General features: G+C 42.5%; 1 protein-coding gene across 1 annotated transcript in view; it reads left to right on the plus strand.

Moving 5' to 3' along the window:
* nphs1 (NPHS1 adhesion molecule, nephrin) overlaps nucleotides 1–20972 on the plus strand; it is a 67458-nt gene that overhangs the window by 27266 nt on the left and 19220 nt on the right. Inside the window, exons 7-19 of the mRNA XM_087779054.1 lie at nucleotides 2494–2615; nucleotides 5012–5183; nucleotides 9766–9923; nucleotides 11506–11647; nucleotides 12179–12303; nucleotides 14203–14371; nucleotides 14450–14579; nucleotides 15348–15520; nucleotides 17335–17475; nucleotides 17913–18053; nucleotides 19751–19872; nucleotides 20397–20559; nucleotides 20733–20889. Coding sequence (XP_087635180.1) covers nucleotides 2494–2615; nucleotides 5012–5183; nucleotides 9766–9923; nucleotides 11506–11647; nucleotides 12179–12303; nucleotides 14203–14371; nucleotides 14450–14579; nucleotides 15348–15520; nucleotides 17335–17475; nucleotides 17913–18053; nucleotides 19751–19872; nucleotides 20397–20559; nucleotides 20733–20889 — 1915 coding nt within the window. The remainder of the gene's footprint in view (nucleotides 1–2493; nucleotides 2616–5011; nucleotides 5184–9765; nucleotides 9924–11505; nucleotides 11648–12178; nucleotides 12304–14202; nucleotides 14372–14449; nucleotides 14580–15347; nucleotides 15521–17334; nucleotides 17476–17912; nucleotides 18054–19750; nucleotides 19873–20396; nucleotides 20560–20732; nucleotides 20890–20972) is intronic.

Genomic DNA, 20972 nt, shown 5'->3' on the forward strand with positions numbered 1-20972 from the left:
CGACTCTGTAACTCAGAGCCGGCTGGTTAGTGCTAATGTTGCAGAACTGTGACGGCCGCCGCCGCAGTCTTACTCAGCATGGCAGCCCATCAAAGCCGGCGCGGCGGCCATTTTCACTCGGCCGGATTGTTAGCGAGGAGGCAATTTGTCACACGGGTCCGGAGACTGCAGCGGACTGACGGGAAAACAACGTCTTTTAACAAACTTTATGGCTGATGTCGTACATAAAGTTGACGTCTTTGATGCTGGACTTTGACTGCATGTGTTATTTTGTTTTATGAACCGTTCTGTGATTTCAACCTTTAAAAATGTGTTGTGGGTTCAATGCTGCAGTCGTTGTGTTTTCAAACCTACACGTTTGAAATAATGGTTTACACAAAACTTTACTGCAAGAATCTAGCAATACGATACGTATCACCATACAGGGTCAACAATACAATATATAGTGATAGTGTAGTACCAAGTATATATGTGTAGTATTGTCGAGTACTTGACTCTGGTGTTGTGATAGTGTAGTAACAAGTACTGTATATATGTGCAGTATTGTCGAGTACTTGACTCTGGTGTTGTGATAGTGTAGTAACAAGTATATATGTGTAATACTGTCAAGTACTTGACTCTGGTGTTGTGATAGTGTAGTACCAAGTATATATGTGTAGTATTGTCGAGTACTTACCTCTGTTGTTGTGATAGTGTAGTAACAAGTACTGTATATATGTGCAGTATTGTCGAGTACTTGACTCTGGTGTTGTGATAGTGTAGTAACAAGTATATATGTGTAATACTGTCAAGTACTTGACTCTGGTGTTGTGATAGTGTAGTAACAAGTATATATGTGTAGTATTGTCGAGTACTTACCTCTGGTGTTGTGATAGTGTAGTAACAAGCATATATTTGTAGTATTGTCCAGTACTTAACTCTGGTGTTGTGATAGTGTAGTAACAAGTATATATTCGTAGTATTGTCGAGTACTTGACTCTAGTGTTTTGATAGTGTGGTAACAAGTAGATATGTGTGGTATTGTCCAGTACTTGACTCTGGTGTTGTGATAGTGTATTAACAAGGATATATGTGTAGTATTGTCCAGTACTTGACTCTGGTGTTGTAGTATTTACAGACCACATGACTCTTGACGAAGTCGTAACTACTTTTATTTGTTTTTAAACCATAATATGTCAAAAAAACAGCTTTAAAAGCTGCTGGACTCCCTGTATCCTCTTGTCCTCAGTCATCGTCAAGATTTCATTTTTCCCTTTAACTGATTAGGAGGTAATGACTGCTGCCATCTAGCGGTTTATTTGCAACACAAAAATTAACAAGCTGTGAATATTTGCATGTCAATGGTGAATAAAATAAAAAATAAAATTTTGTTTTAAACACACTTTATTGAACTAAAACCATAAAAACTACAGTATCAAATAAAACAGGATTTTCAGGACACAAATCACAATGACAAGTGCTGTAGAATTTCGATACAGTATCCGATACTCACATGCTGATCTCTTTTTCGATTATGTTCTTCAAATTAAATTGTCCTCTAAATATTTAGTGTAACATAATTATTGTTATTTATTGTTCATCTGTTTGTGTTTAAAGGGAACATTTACAACGTTAGCAATTAGTGCAACGTACCAGAGTTAGCATAATGCTAGTTCTAGGTTCAGCTTTAAAACATAACAAATAAATAATTGTTTAATTGACATATAAGTACAACGTCACAACTGCATAAAACAGAGTACACTTGATAGATGTTAATATTAAGTTTATTTTTTAAACTTTTATGTAACATGAAGAACATTTTAACTCTATGCTATACTTGTTAGCTTAGCTGCTAGCATACATAGGTTAATGAAGGTGCTAGCTGCATAACTTTATCATCACGTTACATTTCAATATATTTTGAGGATATGTTTTTTAATTGTGTACATCTTCAGTTGAAAAAAACAAATCTATAATTTTCAGAAAATATTATTTCTATATTCAAAGAAAATATTGTTTGGAGATGAATTTCTGTGACAAGATGAACGTATACTTGGCTAATGCTATGCGTGTTAACTATTTATTTATTATTAGTGTTAAAATGTCACATTACCTTTTTTCACTTAAGTTCATTTATTCTGTTCATCTCTTGTTATTTATTTTATTTTACATTACTGGTAATACATGTTTTCTATGACTTTAGATCAGTTTTTTAATGCATTTTCTTCATTATTTATACTGAATACTGTAAGAGTAAATGATACTGTTTAATAGAAATAAGCCTTTGATTATTTATTGAATCTGTTTTAGTCTTTACATCCTCGATCTGCTTCACTGCCCTCGCGGTCTGGACCCACAATTCTTCCCGATTTGCCCAATTTACGAGCGTGTCTCGAGCTCCAGGAGAGTTTTTTATCATCACGACCATTTTCATGTCTTTTGAAAATCCATTTTTTATGTTTTCTACCATTGTCTTATTTGTCAAGAAGTGTTATGTGTAATGTTGCCTGACAGTTCCGCCTCAGCCCCCGCTCATCGTGGGCCTGGAGAAAGATGAAGTCGACGCCGGCAGAGTGATGGTTCTGCAGTGTGTGTCTCAGGGAGGAAACCCTCTGGCAACCCTCCACTGGACCAAGGTACAGTCTGACACCTGGTAATAGACGCCGCTTTCTTCAGCAGGTGTTTTTATTTGAGGGGGGGTCACCGTTAAATCGAATATTTCCTGCAATATCGGGTCAAGTTTTGTTGGATATGCTGCGTTTGAGATGAAAGGAAGGAATTTATCAGCCAAAAAACAGGTTTAACGTGAACTGACCAAACGCCATGAACAAGGTGTTGTTGTGTAAATCCATCTGCTCCGCATGTTCCCTCCTGGCTCCATGTTTGAAGTTCTACAACCAAATATGTCATGGACCGTAGAGTAGAAAAGCTTTTATTCACGTCGTTGCTGTCGAGACTGTCTCGACTCTCTTATCGCTTTCCTTCTTTAACCTTTTTTTGCACGGTTTACTCTCTTTTCTTCTAGTCTACTGATTAAAAAAAATAACTTTTATAATATGACATGACTTGCAAAAACCAAAAGTTAAGTGCGAAAAAATAAGTTTCGAGATATCGCAGACACTCAAGACAATGGATGGATGGATGGATGGATGGATGGATGGATGGATGGATGGATGGATGGATGGATGGATGGATGGATGGATGGATGGATGGATGGATGGATGGATGGATGGATGGATGGATGGATGGATGGATGGATGGATGGATGGATGGATGGATGGATGGATGGATGGATGGATGGATGGATGGATGGATGGATGGATGGATGGATGGATGGATGGATGGATGGATGGATGGATGGATGGATGGATGGATGGATGGATGGATGGATGGATGGATGGATGGATGGATGGATGGATGGATGGATGGATGGATGGATGGATGGATGGATGGATGGATGGATGGATGGATGGATGGCTAGTGCATGTCAATCATGAGGGAGAGTTCTATTGTAGCAGGTTATGGCAGAAGAACAAAGTCTTAAAACGTTGTGCAGTGCGTGGAGAGGAGCCTGTTGCTGCGGTTACTGTTGATGCGGCCTCACATTTTGTTTGTGTTTTGCTTTGTTTCACTACTTTCATCTTTACCTTTTTTAAATGGTTTAATTTTATGTTTTTTCTACTGATAAAAACAACTTAAATAAAACGGCAGGATCTGCAAAAAACTAACGTTAAGTGCTTAAAAATACGTGTCAGGATATCGCTGACTCGACAGGTTTCTCTTCAACAAAATGATGGATGATGTATGGATAGAAATTAGACTTTATGGATCCAGGAGAAGAAATTATTTTGTCCAGCAGTAAAACACATCCATCCATACAAACATCCATAAATAGATGTACAAACAATCAAAATGAGTACATAAATCCAATCAAAGATATCAAAATAACAATCAACATATCAAAAGTTGCAAACAAAAAGTAAAAAGTGCATGTCAAGTATGATTCTATTGTAGCATCTTATGGCAGAAGGAACAAAGGACGTCCTGAAACGTTCCATTCTGCAGTGCATGGAGAGGAGCCTGTTGATGTGGCCTCACATTTAGTTAATCAAATCAATACAAATAAACTTAAATCATTTACTTTTTCTCTTTATGAACGCCCCGGTATCAGATGCCTCTTGGGTTGGTACTGGTCCGTGGCCCGGTGGTTAGGAACCAGTGATTTATACTTAACTAAACATGATTGGACGATGTCTATAGGTAACTTTACAGTATTTTTTGTTAATAATCCACTGAAGTTAATATTGTGCAAGTTAGTAAAATGTTTAATTTTGTTTAATTCGCTGAGATAAGGAACAGGTATAAAAGTATTTAACTAAACTCAGATGTCTTACCTCTTAAATTCTATTTCAACTAAACCAATATTAGCAACTGTACAAAAGCCCGATCATCTCAATGAAGCTTCTTGAACAAAAATGCATTTTAGTTCCATGGTTCACATGTTAAAGGTCACAAACCAAGAGGCCAAATACCAGTAAAATTAGTTTTTAACAACAGTTGGAAACATGTTTTATGATGGAAAAGAAAACTGCGAAGCCCTTCTTGAAAACGCCCCCAAAAAAAAGAGTAAAGTATACTTTTCCTACGATAATGACTGAAGTGTTCCACTGGGCGGGATCACGAAATCCATTTTAACCAACATTAAACTGTCCCGGAGATTGTTTTCCTGGACTTTTAATTGGGTTTTAAACTGCCCCGAACACCATCAACCACATGCTTGAAAACCACACACCACATCCTTCGCCCTCCCCGGAGAGCCCCGGCTGCAATCAACCGCCCGGAGAGCTGATGAGACGGTGGTTCTGGTGCGACCGCAGGAGCAGCCGGGCCCGGCTCCGACCCGGAGGTCTGATGGAAACACAAATCTTCAATCAGCCGAACGGGTCTCTGCGGTCACCGAGTGACGCTTAAGAGGGAGTCGGGTCTCAGGATGTTTTTCTTTCAGGTGATCTTTGTTTTGTGCTTCCGTCAGAACGGGGAGGTTCTGTCCAGGACGTGGGAAGAGGACGCGGTGGCCCAGAGGTCCACGAGCGTCGTGAGGCTACGGATCACCCCCGAGGACAACCGGGCGGTCCTCTGCTGCGAGAGTCTCAACCTGGTGTCTCGGGCGCCGGCGTCCGTCAGCCGCACCCTCGCCGTCCTCTGTGAGTGCCGACGATCCTGGATCTAAGCCCGGCAGCGAACCCGATGGATTATTAAGCATGTTGACACCAGGCTCGGGGGAATAAAATAAGAGTTTTTAGCTCCAAAAACAAATTGCTATCCCAGCATAAATCCAAACGCTAATATCATTAATGAACTTAATGGTTACTTTTCTTTCCCGGCCGCCTCCAGACGAGCTGCATCTCATTGTGTCGCCGTCGCTGCTGCTAATTCAGCCAAATTACTTCAGCGCACAACCCTGAGGCCTGGAGGCCGACAGACGTTCCCACGGTCAACACGCTTCTCCCTTTTGAACTGAGATATCTGATGTAAATTCCAGATGAATATTCATCAGTCGTAAGCGTTCATTCACTCGTTCAAGGCTTTAAATAAGAGCTTTTTTCGCTCACATTTAAACCACAATGATTTTATTCACCGTTCGTATTATTCACACCACTCTGGATATTTACATGTTTCACCGTTAATTTGTATTCAGGGTGGATTATTTAAGTCAAGAATCACGTCTTCTAGCACATTCCTATATCAGGATTGGATGCACGGATTGATACTTTATTGATCCCCCGGAGGAGAAATTAATTTGTCCTGCAGCAATAACACATGAATCCATACAAACATCCATAAATACATGTAAAAACAATCAAATAAACACATGAATCCAACAAAGAAATACATACAAACATATAAAAGCATGAGAGAGAGTTCTATTGTAGCATCTAATAGCAGAAGGAACAAATTATGTCTTGAAATGTTCCGTTCTGCAGTGCATGGAGAGGAGCCTGTTGCTGCGGTTACTGTTGCTGCATTTTTTTTGACTTTGTAACTTTGATACGTTAAAGTTGATATGTTGACTAGCTAGGCTAGCATGCACTAGCTAAAATAGCATAGACTAGCTGAGCTAGCATAGACTAGCTGAGCTAGCATGAACTTGCTAACCTTGCATGGACTAGCTAAGATAGCATTGACTTGCTAAGCTAGCATGGACTTGCTAAGCTAGCATGGATTTGCTAAAATAGCACAGACTAGCTGAGCTAGCATTGATTAGCTAAAATAACATGGACTAGCTAAAATAGCATGAACTTGCTAAAATAGCATTGATTAGCTAAAATAGCACGGACTTGCAAAACTAGCATGGATTAGCTAAGATAGCATGAAAAAATCAACAGCTGCCTGAATGAGGTGTTAAATGCAGATAAATCCACCATTAATTCAGGATCACCAACACAGACAAAAAAGCCCTCAAAAGAACATTTGATTAGTGTATTTGTGCAATATCATGTATTATCCATAACATAAATATGAAGTTGTGCAAGAGTGTGTAACGAACTAATGTCCTGCAAGTCAGATGGTGCTCGCAGCTGTACAAAGGTCGGTGACCCCTGGTATAACTTAATGTTTGCACCATAAATTACCTGCTGGGTAAGAACTTGGAATCATTCAGAAGTATCATCCGTATTCGATAACTACATACATGACGCGGATATAAAACACATTTGCGGCTCAAAATATTTATTTAAATTAATCACAACTATCTAATTTGTGGACTGAAATCTACTTCCCCGATGTCGCTAGCTCGATCAATTTCCCCAGACTCAGGATCCTCATTTTATCGTGGTCAAGATAGCATGGACTAGCTAAGATAGCATGAAATAGCTAAGCTAGAATGGACTAGCTAGGCTAGCATGGAATAGACATACTAGCATGGACTAGCTACGATAGCATGCACTTACTAAGCTAGCATGGAATAGCTACGATTGCATGGACTAGCTAAGATAGCATGGAATAGCTAATATAGCATGCACTTACTAAGCTAGCATGGAATAGCTAAGATTGTATGGACTAGCTAAGATAGCATGGAATAGCTAAGATAGCATGTACTTACTAAGCTAGCATGGAATAGCTAAGATTGCATGGAATAGCTAAGATTGCATGGACTAGCTTAAATAGCATGGAATAGCTAAGATAGCATGCACTTACTAAGCTAGCATGGAATAGCTAAAATAGCATGATAGCATTTTATTTTTTTGTGGCCGTAACCAATTTAATTTTTTCCTACCGTGTCACATCTGGGGCTCAATAGAGAACGATGAGAAAATAAAGGTTTCTCCTGCTGAGATGTTTGGAAATGATGGAAGAACAAACTGTGAACTGAAAATTTGGAGAATGTTTTTTTTAAGTAAATGATCCACAGTGTGTCCAGGTGTATTTCTCACCATTAAAGTTCTCCTGAAGCGTCCAGTCAGCAGGAGGTTTGATTCACCTGCCCGTCAGTGTCTCGCCTTCTGAGAAGCTTCTTTGATGGAATCTGTGGAACTTGAGGGCTGAACAGTGTTTTGATGGTTTTCTGATTCATCTTCCACCAGTTTTCTTCGTGCGAGGCAGAGACACTCGTGTATTCTACATGTATCGACTCGTAGAAAAACACACCAGAGGGAAAGAAGTAATTCATCAAAGTAGTTTTCATTTGGAATTTCTGGACAAAATTTGAGTGTTTTTCATTCTTTAATGTATGTTTGAAGAATCCTTTTAGGATCTGTCAACGCTTTCCAGGAACTTGTCTTTCGTGATGGTCGTTGAATTCTGCATTTTCTTTCTTGATGTCATAATGGATGGAAAGATAAACTCTTTCACCAAAGTGGTACATATAGTTTAATACTAGATTTATTCTGGATTCTTATTTTAGTTGCAAAAAGGTCAGTGACCCCTGGTGTAATTTAATGTTTTCACCATAAGTAAACTGCTTGGTCTGAACGTAGAATTATTCGAAAGATGTTCACAACGTGATGGAAAAAAAACACTACAATCCTATTTAAGTAAGTAAGTAAGTTGGTAATTTATATTTATAGAGCGATGTTGATACGTCTACTAGCTAAGATAGCATGGACTAGCTAAGATAGCATGGACTAGCTAAAATAGCGTGGACTAGCTAAAATGGCGTGGACTAGCTAAGCTAGCATGGACTAGCTAAGATAGCGTGGACTAGCTAAGATAGCATGGACTTGCTAAACTAGCATGGACTAGCTAAGATAGCATGGACTTGCTAAGCTAGCATGGACTAGCTAAGATAGCATGGACTTGCTAAACTAGCATGGACTTGCTAAACTAGCATGGACTAGCTAAGATAGCATGGACTTGCTAAACTAGCATGGACTAGCTAAGATAGCATGGACTTGCTAAACTAGCATGGACTAGCTAAGATAGCATGGACTTGCTAAACTAGCATGGACTAGCTAAGATAGCATGGACTTGCTAAGCTAGCATGGACTAGCTAAGATAGCATGGACTTGCTAAGCTAGCATGGACCAGCTAATATAGCATGGACTTGCTAAACTAGCATGGACTTGCTAAGCTAGCATGGACTAGCTAAGATAGCATGGACTAGCTAAGATAGCGTGGACTAGCTAAGATAGCATGAAACAATTAACAGCTGCCAAATGAGGACACGAAAGCCCTCAAAAGATCAAACATTTGATTAGTGTATAAGTGCGATATTGTGTATTGTATGTAAATTGTTACAGAAGTGTGTGTAACAAACCAATGCCCTACGGGTCAGATGGTGCTCGCAGTTGTACAAAGGTCGGTGACCCCAGGTGTAATTTAATGTTTGCAGCTTTTTTAGACCAGGGTCACGAAGCGCTGAAACAATCCAAAAAAAATACTCGAAAAATATATACTTTAAAGATCAAGATAACACCGAGAAAAACACAGGTGTCCCAGAAAATCATGGAAAAGCCTGCACGGATAAAAAAAGATCTTAAGATGTTTCTTCCATAATGCTTGCATGCTGTGGTGGTGTCAGGACTGCAGACTGGTTGCTTTATATTTTTGTTCTCTGGTTTGTTCCCTATTTACCAGGAAGCCAAAGCCTTTTTATGTGTGGGGCGCCACCGAAAACTGCGATTAAATCCTCAAACATATTTATTTCCTCTGTTTACTTCTCCTCGCTCCTAGAGACTCGGCGTAAACGTGTCACCTGAGGAAAGTAAATGAAGCCGAACGTGATGTTTAACCGCGACTGCTGGTGTTGGTAATGAAATCGTTCCGCTTTTCATGTCAACGGCGCCGCCTCTCCCTTCCGAACGCCGCTCGTCTCATCCTCGTCTCAACAGGTCCCTCGTCAGACGCCTCCCAGTCACGGCGTCGAAAAAAAACCTGAGCGCTCGAGCTTCTGACGGCGCTCCAGGCGCTCGCTGTGGCTCCGGGGCACGGAACTAGTGTGGTTGGTGTAACACCGATGGGTCGTCCTCTACCTCGCGGCGCCCGCGGTGAACAGAACTCTTTATGTGGCGTCGTATCCATACGACACGTTTGCTCCCCAAAAAAACATGGACGGGGACGGGTTAACGTACGTGGCTCCGCCCACGTCTCCCTGTTCGCCCGGAGGCCTCTCCGCACGCCTCGCGCCTCGAGGGGTTTAGAACCGCAGCTCCTGTTGTAAAACACGCTTTAGAAGTCGCGAGCGAGTTGGCGCTCGAAGTGATTCTCACCATCGATTCAACGCCACGACTCGCATCCAGCCACAGGCGAGGGCCGGCGGGATGTTTTCTAAACTGTCTCTGTGTCCAGTCGATCCCGCCGAGGTGGTCCTGCTGGGCACTCCGGCGGCCGTGGAGGGCCAGATGCTGAGCCTGAGCTGCCTCGCCACCTCCAGCAACCCTCCCGCACAGATCCGCTGGTGGCTGGGACACCGAGAGCTGAACACCACGGTCGTCGTGTGGGCAGAGGTAGGAAGTGTGCACGGAATGTTATAGTCGTACAGTGGAAGGAGAGGAAGGAGGCTGACCCTGAGGATCATGTTGTTTTTCTTCTTAGATTGAACTAAGTTGTTTTAATAAAAGTCGTCAAAGGGCGACTCGGATCTTCAAGTTCAAATGTAGTTCATCACAAGCATGAGGAAAAATATCTGTGGGCCATTATGGGACGCCAGGTTTACATTCCATGGCGTGTAAATGTTAAGAGCGTGGCCATCCAGAGATTGAATACGTATATTATAGTCGGTTATAATTATCTAAACCCAGAGTGCATTATTGGAAAATCTAAATAAATTAGCATATTTACATTTCTTTTGTTTTTTGAAAGTATATTATGAAAGCAGTATAAATGCTAACATTTGATATGTTGATTAGCCAAGCTAGCATAGACTAGCTGAGCCAGTGTGGATTAACTAACATAGCATGGATTAGCTAAAATAGCATTGACTAGCTAAAATAGCATGGACTAGCTATAATAGCATATTCTAGCTAAAATAGCATGGACTAGCTAAAATAGCATGGACTAGCTAAATTAGCATGTGCTAGCTAAGCTAGCAGGCACTAGCTAAGATAGCATGGACTTTGCTAAGATTGCATATACTAGCTAAAATAGCATTGACTTGCTAAAATAACATGGAATAGCTAAGCCAGCATGGACTAGCTAAAATAGCATGAATTTGCTAAGCTAGCTTGGACTAGCTAAACTAGCATGTACTAGCTAAAATAGCATGGACTAGCTAAAATAGCATCTTCTAGCTAAGATAGCATGGACTTGCTAAGATAGCATGTACCAGCTAAAATAGCATGGAATAGCTTAGATAACGTGGACTAGCTAAGATAGCATGAAGTAGCTAAGCTAGCAGGTACTAGCAAAAATAGCATTGACTAGCTAAATCAGCATGGACTATCTTAACTAGCACCAGTGTCTCAGTTGTAAAACAATAGAGAGAAGACGTGAGCCGACCCAGAAAAAAAGCAAAAAAACACAAAGATCCAGTTGAATTAAAGTCAATCTCGACGTGAAATTGAACCTCTTTTCTCGGTAATGTGATGAAAGGCTCCAGCAACTCTTGAATAGTCTCTCCACAAATGAATGAGCATTCATTTCCCCCCCCGAAAAAAAAACAGTGCTGCTCTTTTGTGTCTGTTAATGAGATCAAAGTGAATAAAAGCTGACGCCGAAGACGAGCGTTATTAAACAAGCGGCGTGTGCGTCTGGCGGCGGCGGCGCCGCGTTCCTTTGATGTCGGCGCCGGAGCCGGAATGCACGTGAAACAGCGAGAGGTTAATGAAGACCGATGCCGGCGTCCCGCGACCGCCAGCGTCCGACTGCAATCCCTGCGATAATGGCCTGAACAAGCAGATGCTCCGCACGGGCAGGTGCAAGAGCGACGCCCGGCGCCATCCATTAGCGCGCCGCGCTCGCGTACGAGCACATGCGACATCAGTTACCGCTCAAGCTCGTTCGCCATCTGCGTTCACTTAGCTTGACCCGGTCGACGTTTTTTTCCGTCCCAAAGACAAAAAAAGTTTGTCGTCCTCCATCTGCCCGCAGGCGGAGAACGGAGGGATGACGACCACGTCCAACGTGACCCACCGCGTGTCCAGGGAGGAGGACGGCCTGACGCTCGCCTGCGAGGCCTTCAACGAGGGAACGCGAGTCTCCAGATCCAGCACGTCGGTGCTGAGCGTCTATTGTACGACATCCAACCGGGTTTCAGCACTTTTTCAAGCACTCGATGAATTCATTGGTTTTCAATGCGCTCTTTGTGGCGCTTTTTTAAACGGATTGTGTTGCGATGTCAGGAGGTTAATTAAGTTCTTTAGAGATTAAAGTTCCCTTTTTATAAGAAAAAAATATATAAATGTAGTTTTAAATTCCAAAGATGTGAGAGAGAAAAGAAGCTCTTCTAATTTATTGACAAAAGTACATTTTATTTAATAAAAGTAAGAACTTAATTAAGTTAAATGAATAATTCTGGTGAACTTTTTATATTAAAATGAACCCTGTAGTTGAATAAAACTTGAACAATACAAGCTTAATTTGAAGTGCTGATGATGAACAAATAAAATAAAACTGTCAGAGGGTTTTATCTGCATCTGTTCCTTGGAAATCCTTGATTTAAATGTAAAATTTACATAAAATATTCATCGAAAACCCCCCAAAAAAGAGCTTTTTAACAGCTGTGTTGGAGTCTGGAAAGTATGAGTTTTCCTGTTGGTTTCAGATCCTCCACAGAAGGTTTGGCTGGACGCTCCTCCTGGAGATGTTCCTCTTCATTCAGGGACCAAAGCCCGTCTGATCTGCTTCTCCAGTGGAGGGAATCCTGCCGGAACTTTAATCTTCTACAAGGTGCTCGTGTTTTTTCATCCCTTTCTTTTAAATATGATGCCGCGGTAAATGGATTTGGTTTCTAAAGAACAAAAAATTAAAAAAAAAAGTCTAATGAGTCCATCGTACGGAACATGATCCTCCGGATACAAGTTTAAATATTTACCTTTTACTTTTAATTACAGAAAACCATAAATCACTGACAAAAGAAATCCAACTATGAACTACTTTTTTAGATTTGAATATTCATCCCGGATAAAACTGGGATTATGTTCCCCCCGGGTATATATTCGGGAATATGTTAGCCCGTATTAATCAGATAATATATCGTCCATAAAAATTGCCAAGAATATTTTTTAATAGATATATCTGGGAATATGTTCTCCCTTATATTTCTGGGAATATTTCTCCCCGGGTATTATTGGGAATATTTCTACCCAGGTATATCCGGGAATGTTTCTCTCGGGTATATACGGGAATATTTCTCTTGGGTATATCTGGGAATATTTCTCTCGGGTATATCCGGAAATATTTCTCTTGGGTATATCTGGGAATATTTCTCTCGGGTATATCTGGAAATATTTCTCTTGGGTATATCTGGGTATATTTCTCCCCGGATATATCTAGGATTTTTTCTCCTCGGATATATCCAGGAATATTTTTCCCCGTATATATCCAGGAATATTTTTCTCGGGTATATCCGGGAATTTTTCTTCTTGGGTATATCCGGGAATATTTCTACCCGGGTATATCCGGGAATATTTCTACCCGGGTATATCCGGGAATATTTCTCACCGGGTATATCCAGGAATATTCCCCCTGTGTATATCCAGGAATATTTCTCTCTGGGTATATCCGGGAATATTTCTCACCGGGTATATCCAGGAATATTCCCCCTGTGTATATCCAGGAATATTTCTCTCTGGGTATATCAGGGAATATTTCTGCCCTTGTATATCCAGGAATTTTTCTCCCCGTGTATATCCGGGAATATTTCTCCCCGTATATATCCAGGAATATTTTTCTCGGGTATATCCGGGAATTTCTCTCCTTGGGTATATCCGGGAATATTTCTCCCTGTGTATATCCGGGAATATTTCTCCCCGTATATATCCAGGAATATTTTTCTCGGGTATATCCTGGAATTTTTCTCCTTGGGTATATCCGGGAATATTTCTACCCGGGTATATCCGGGAATATTCCCCCTGTGTATATCCAGGAATATTTCTCCCTGGGTATATCATGCAATATTTCTCCCTTGGTATATCCAGGAATATTTTTCCTGGGTATATCCAGGAATATTTTTCCCCGTGTATATCATGGAATATTTCTCCCTTGGTATATCTGGGAATATATCCGCCTTGATATAGTCCCGGAATAGACTATGTCACCAAAATAATTCCATGTATTTCCATGTAAAAGAACATGGAAACACAGAAATAAACACTTTAAAATACAAACAGTATGCTAGAGGAACCCCTTAGTCCTGCAATGCATGCTGGGATGGATAATATAATGAACTAAATATTGTTATCAAACCAAAAATGTTAAAATAAATAGTAACTTCGTTGGGACCAGTTATACATGTTTATAAAAACTAATTTAGTTCAACACATTTTTATTACGTAGTATTTACAACGTTTTATTTAAACATTCATCATCTTTCAATAATGCTCGTGATTATTGCAGCAGAATCAACCTTCATGATGGATTGAAGCTCAAAGAGCCAAGAGTATTTCAACTAAAACCTCAGAGAATATAATAAACTGTTGGGTATTTGACATGTACTGCGTGTTTTCATCCTCCTGTCAGTTTGACAGCTCAGAGTCAGATGAAGAGAAGCGTGTTCTGCAAAATTAAATCAAGTCACAAACTGTGGTTAATCCGACACAGAAGCTCACGGTGAAAATCTCGCTGCAGAACGGGAGGCTGGTCAGAGACGCCATGACGCCGACGACCTCCGACAGGGGTGTGACACGAGAGCTGGTTCTGGTCTTAAGTGCAAGTGACAACATGGCCACGTATCGCTGTGACGCCACCAACGAGGCCGAGCAGACCATCTCTGCTCAAACCAGGCTGATGGTTTACTGTGAGTCGCAGAACATCTCTGAGTATTTTTCACCCGGACTGTGTGAGATCCACTCAAATAATCTGGTTGATTGTGAAGTTCCGGCTATAAGTATGAAGATCACAGCGTCACGGGAACATCCCAGACGAGGTCAGATGATGACCCTGGAGTGTCTGTCCGGACCCAGTCACCCTCAAGCTGAGATCTCTTGGAGCATCGGCTCGCAAAGGTACGATCTTTTGGTAGAAATCATTGTCTTTTGAAGTCAAATGGATACTAGCATGAATGTATTAGCATCGTCAGTTAGCATTAGCACGATGATGAAATTTCCTCTTTAAATAAAACAAAAATTCAGTAGCATGATATATTAACAATTAATAATTCTAATAATGTTAGTTTTAGTATTTAATTGTTTATTTGAACTCCATTTTGACATACAGAAAACTAACAGACAATAATGAACGATAAAAAGTAGTCATTAAAATGTAACTATAAAGACTGACGAGTAGGATGATGGTGAGACGATTTTTCATGGTTGTTAAGAAGAGTAAAGTGGCTGAAAATGTTTAGATCAAAAACTCTTCAATAACGTTGACCTTGACGTTTTAAGAGTACGTGAAAATACTCCAAGACTGCGTTGTAACGTTGATCAAATGCTAGCATTCGATCTCTGTTGCTCCCTCATTTGCATCGACCATCTTATGCTTTTTATCAGGTTACCATCCCACCTCTGATACCAAATGTGACGTCTGCTACTGAACGATCGCAAAATACACGATTTAAAGTTTATTAATTGGTGAAACAGAAGCAACTGTTAAAGGCGACAGATTTGCTTCTACAGTTGGTGGTTTTTCGTAGAAATAAATCATACGAAATCGCAGCCATTTTGACTTTCCGCTTACTTTAGACCCAGCAGTAGATCAGCTTCTTTTTCGCAAGGTTTGAAACAGACTCCATGTGCATGAACTTGTCAGTGTTTGTGGGACTCGTGGTTCAGGTTCCGAGGGCTGGACCGGCCCCCCGAGAAGGCTCAGTACGGCGGAGTCGTGGTCCGAAGCTTCCTGTCTCTGAATCTGAGCTCGCGGCATCACGACCAGAGAGTCGTCTGCCAGGCCTGGAGCGCCGTCCTCGAAGAAGGCGCCAACACCTTCTTCCAGCTCCGCGTGCTCTGTGAGTCCAAAGACCCGATCATTTCCCATGTTTTTGTTTTTTCGTCTTTTTTCGGATCACGGCGGGTCCTGTGAACTCTGGACCGGGCGAGAACTCATTAAGTATTCACACCAGAAAACAAGCAACTTTATAAAAAAAAAAACATTCGGTTGAGGATGTGTGAACTTTTGCTCCTCGTGTCAGCGCATCATCGTCCATCATCCGCCGGCTTTAAGCAGATCTGTGGATTCACTGGCTCAGCCTTTTGAATCTTAGCTGGAGCCTGAAAATTTGAGACCTCTGCCCGCTCACCCTGCTCCTTGGTTTGCTCAAATCTTTCCAAATATGACTGTTTCCAGATCAAAAAAACGGACCAGGAATAATTGCATCGCTGTAAGCGTTTTAGCTGGTGTTGCTTCGCACGTCGTGTGTTTTCGTGTTTACAGGACACCTTTGTTGTGCTTTGTGAGTGTGTGTGTGTAGCTCTGCAGCGGCGTGTCCTAATTGTGCATTTGCTTTGCTGCACGGCCATGTTTGTCTTTGATGCTATTTCACAGGCAGCAGCCGAAGCGCCGCTTCAAAGCTGGCGTCTGTGTACGAGCATGAAGGGACGTCACTGTGTGTTTATGTGGAGCAGTCGTCGGACAACAACACTGTCACTGGTCGTTTTTATGCCTGTCCCTCCGACTCCCCCGTCTTCCTCTGTGTGTGCACTTGCTAAGATGTTGAATTATTGCTGGCTTGTCTTCTCCGTACTGCTCTGAATGTCATTAGTGTCGTTCTCAGCTCGCTTACCCAACATGTTTTCGGTGTCATCAGATTCTACGTCAGTTCGTCTCTTTCTTCTCGAGTATTATTTTTAGAATCTGCGGCGGTGACGGTGTGGAACTGTTGGCGCTTTTTTCACTACACAATTTCATATTCTACTCTAGCTGGTGCAGTGTAGTGTGTAGTTCCACCCGCCCCGCTACCCTCGTAACACAGTGTCCCAGAACTTTGTGGCAATAGTGTACACAGATGTCTGGACCTCAACCCCAGAACAACTTTTTGGGGTGACATACCTTTCTCTAAAAGGGTATGTGGTGCTGTTTGGTATAGGATTTCACTCCAAATAGTTATTCCTGTTTTTGCCGTGTGTAGGTTAGGTAGAACTTTATTGATACTGTTTTTTTCCCAATGAGACACAGCAATACAGCAATTATTCATAAAAAAAACAAGAACAAGAACAAAGAGAAATAAAGAGGAAGAACAAGATGATACAATCTAAGTCTACAGATAAAGTAAAGTAAATAAAGAAAAATAACAAAGACAAAGGATACAAAGATTAACATGTAATAGAACATCAAGATACTTTCACTTCACTCCTGCCCCCAAACTCAGAATTAAACAATCTAAAAGCCCGAGGAATGAATGAGTCCCTGAGTCTATTAGTGTTGAATCATGGAAGGAGCATTCATGCTTCAACCACAGAGCTTCTGTCCAACCTTTTGACCTCCTCCTGGACACATTCCCACCCCATAAATATATATATATATATATATATATATAAATAGTGTATAGGAAGCAGATGATATTGTGAGCAGGCAGTGGTCGGGCATTTTAAACACTTGGGGTTGAGCGATGACTCTTCAGTAACGTCTCTGACCAATCACTGACCAGCAGTTGGTTGACATCCCTTTCTTAGTACCGGCTCGCTTGGACCCACAGCAGAGCAGGTACTAAAATAGTTTACGTACAAAGTACTTTGCTGGTGGGAACACTACCCGGGTAGAGTCCAGTCAAGAAGAGCTAGTATGAACCGGTTTTAAAGGGGCATTAATCTGTTTCTGTGTCAGATCCCCCGGAGTTCAGCCCCGACCAGCCCAGGCGGATCCAGGTGGTGGAGGACGGCGTGGCGACGATCCCCCTCCTGGTCTCGGCTAATCCGCAGGAGGTCTCGTGCGATTGGCTCCACCGGACGGAGAAGCTGGTCAAAGGTGACGCCGTGGCTTCTGTGTTTGCCGTTTCCTAGTCTCGCTGAGCAAGCAGGCGAGCGCTCAGTGCTGCCGTGGTTAGGGGTCTGAATAAAACATGGCAGGTTAGCTAGCAAGGGACCCCCCGTCAAATGTGACTTTCATTATCTCGCTAATGTATCCAGCTTGGATGAGGATTGCTGTTCTTCAGAATAGAACCCAACAGGTCCGATCCTGGAAGCTCCTCCAGGCAGAAACTTCCTTCACTAACAGAACTGCATCCTTCCAATCAGGCACATTAGCTGCGTCGACGCAGTCCATTGTTGGCTTAATGCGAGACTGTGGTCCATCAATAATGCAGGCTGAGGCTTCACCTGGAGACCAGTGGCCGGAGGACATGCACCAGAAGAGCACACGGTGAATTTTTAATTCGGCTTTTGCCGTCCGTGTCTGAATACCAGAGAGGACTCTTCGCATCTACTGGTCCGAAGACTTCTCGCTGGAGATTTGGAACGTGACGAGGAAGGACGCCGGCGTCTACACGGTGGAGTGTTCCAACGAGGAGGGCGCCGAACGGACCTCCATCATGCTGGACGTGCAGTGTAAGACAAACAACACAAACAACACAAACAACACAAGCAAAAACAACGTGGGTTTTTGTTTTTTTTAGAACAATGGCCCGGGGGCCAAATCCGGCGCGAGAGGTAATTTTATGTCCTGCTGGACATAAAAGTAGATTCAAGTCCAAGATAGATGGAGCCTCATAGAATGAAAATACCATATCAAAAATCATACCTTCTTTTGAACACACTTTATGTTTATTTTGTTAATACTATAACAAAGTCTGCTAAAAGATTGTGGCCCCTTGAATGAGTTCAACACCCCTGCTCTATAGTTTTGCTACAGTTTCTGAAGTTAAGTGGTTCTTAACACGGTTATGTAAACCTTTAATATATATATTTTTAATTATGAAGCAAGAAATGTATGTAGTACCTTTATGAAAAGTACAAAACAATATTTTTAGTTTAGCATATAAAGCTAATATTAGGGTAGTTCTGCGAAACTAAAGTTCTCTGAATGGTCTTTAAATGTATTGAAAACTATCAAAGCTGTTAATATAAGGGTTGATAATGATGAAAAATGTTTTTAAGAAAAATTTAATTAAATGTATAAATTGTGTTTGCAAGTTATTTGACAAAATAATTTCCCTGTGTTGACAAAGTCCCACAAAGAATAAACACCAAATGTATCATTTAATTTTTTATGAATCACAAAATTAAGTTTGCACTTGATATAAAAACGAAATTAAAATGAAATTAAAAAGAATTTCTTATTTATATGGATAGAAAAATGTTATTTCCCCCAAGGGAGAATCTCTTAGAGAAATAAGGTAATAATAAAAATGTAAAAATGTTATTTTCCAACTTACCTTTTAATGCTTACATGATCTAGCTTTTACAAACACACTGCTTCTTTAAGTGGCATCACTCAGAAGACTATGTCCGACCCAAAGCCACCTACAGATGCTCAAAGACAAAACCCCACTGATTCATTAGGCCGGTGCTTTTTCGTCGGCTCTGCCCCGGGCTCAGCCTCCAGCTCCAGGTCTGCAGCCCGGATAGTAATAATTTAATAATGGAGGCTTGAACATATTGGTCTGCTTTCCTCACCAAAGCCCTCGGTACAAGCCTAATGGATTCCACCGTCTCTCTCTCTAACGGTGCTCGACAGTTGTATATATTCATAATGCATGGAGGATTGTAGCTGCTCTTACGCCCGGCGATGTAGCCCACTTAACCACGTCGGTGTGGGTTAGCGGGGGCCAGCATGGGTGGACCCAGCTGAAGTTTGTGTTCTCTCAAGTGCCTTCCACCACAACACTCCGAGTGTGAACACAGCTTAGAAAAAAGTACCGTCGGGGCCCCGGAGCGAGAACACGGCACTCCTGGGAAAGCCTCGGTCGTTTGCGGCAAATAAGGACAACAAGTGGAGCTGAACGAGATGGGCTGTAGGTGCCTAAATAATTTCCAGGATTAATAGATAAAGAGAGGGGATCGGGGGGGGGGAGGCGGAGGAGAGAGCTGCTGGAATTTGGGTCACATGGCTGATAGTCGCCGGTAAAAGCATCTGCGGTTCGCCGGGACATGAAAGGGTTAATTGCGTTGTGACTAAAGGAATTAGCTCAGGGTCGTGAACAATTCATCCGCACACGTAACATTAATCATAGCAAAAGTCTGTTTAATGACTCGTCGGATGATGTTTACCATCGGTCGCCCTTTTTTGCTTCCCCTCACCCCAGATGCTCCCAGCGTAGCGGCGGAGAGGAACCCGGTGTCGGTGGTCCTGGGGGGAACGGCCGACCTGATATGCGTCGCCGACGCCAACCCCGTGATGCCGGGCATGTTTTCTTGGACCTGGCAGGTGAGGGGGAAACACGATTACACCACGGCGTTTTTAGATTTCCTTTCGGCCAAGCTTCCTTTCATTTGTCGCATCCCTTCTCTTTTCATTCATCACTGACCTTTCTAAACACTCTATATTTCACCGGGCCTAACTATCCCCCCTCGCCTCACCCCTCTCTCTCCGCTTCACCCTCAGCCCAAATCCAGAAAAATAGCTTTCATTACTGCCGCGTGACTAAAGGCCACATTCGTCAATGCGCTCGGTTTCGCTGTATCTACTGATGCCTTCTACCGTCTCGCCCTCCCTCCTGGTGATGCCGTGTTTCCCGACCTGAACGGAACCTTTTTTTCTTTTTTCCCCGTCGCTCTCCAGCTGTCGCTATTATCCTTCTTTGTCCTCCGTGCCCGTTGCCACCTCCCTCTCGTTTTTTACCTCCCAATGCCGTCTCCCACTTCTACCCTTGCACCCCCTTCGCCCCGGTCGGGAGCTTTGAGGAATCGCCGCTGTCTCGCGCTCCCTCACCCTCGCTCCGTCTTCCCCAGGGTGAAGGGGAGGTGGAGATAGACGAGGGGCTGCAGGAAGACGAATCCAGCATCCTCACCATCTACGACGTGACTCGGTCTCACGCCGGACTCTACCAGTGCGTCGCCAGCAACGGCATCGCGGCGCCCGCCGCCGCCGCCGACGTGCAGCTGGTGGTGCAATGTGTGTGTTGTTGGTGTAATTGGATCTCGCTGTGAATATATAGCAGAGTAATCTGTCCGAACATGTTGAAACCTTTGTACCTGTCAATATGGACGAGCCTCGCAATTACTCTGGTGCGGTATCTCTTTTCGTGCACGAGTGACCTCTGTGTCCGCCGTCTCTCTCCCGCGCAGTCGAACCCCAGCTGCTGAAGGGGGTCCAGTGGAGGAAGGTGGCCAGCAGGGGGGACGGGACCACCACGGCCGAGGTGGCGTGCCGCGCTGAGGGGATTCCGCAGGTCGAATTCTTTTGGGAGAGAAACGGCGTGGCCATGGATTTCGGACACCCAAGGTCGGAATGATTATTTTTTGTTATTTATTTTGTGTCTCTATGTTATCTTTGTCAAGGATGTTATATTTTTCTTTCGCTTGCAT

This window comes from Callionymus lyra, chromosome 17 (assembly GCF_982586985.1).
Source record: "Callionymus lyra chromosome 17, fCalLyr1.hap1.1, whole genome shotgun sequence".
NCBI lineage: Eukaryota > Metazoa > Chordata > Actinopteri > Syngnathiformes > Callionymidae > Callionymus > Callionymus lyra.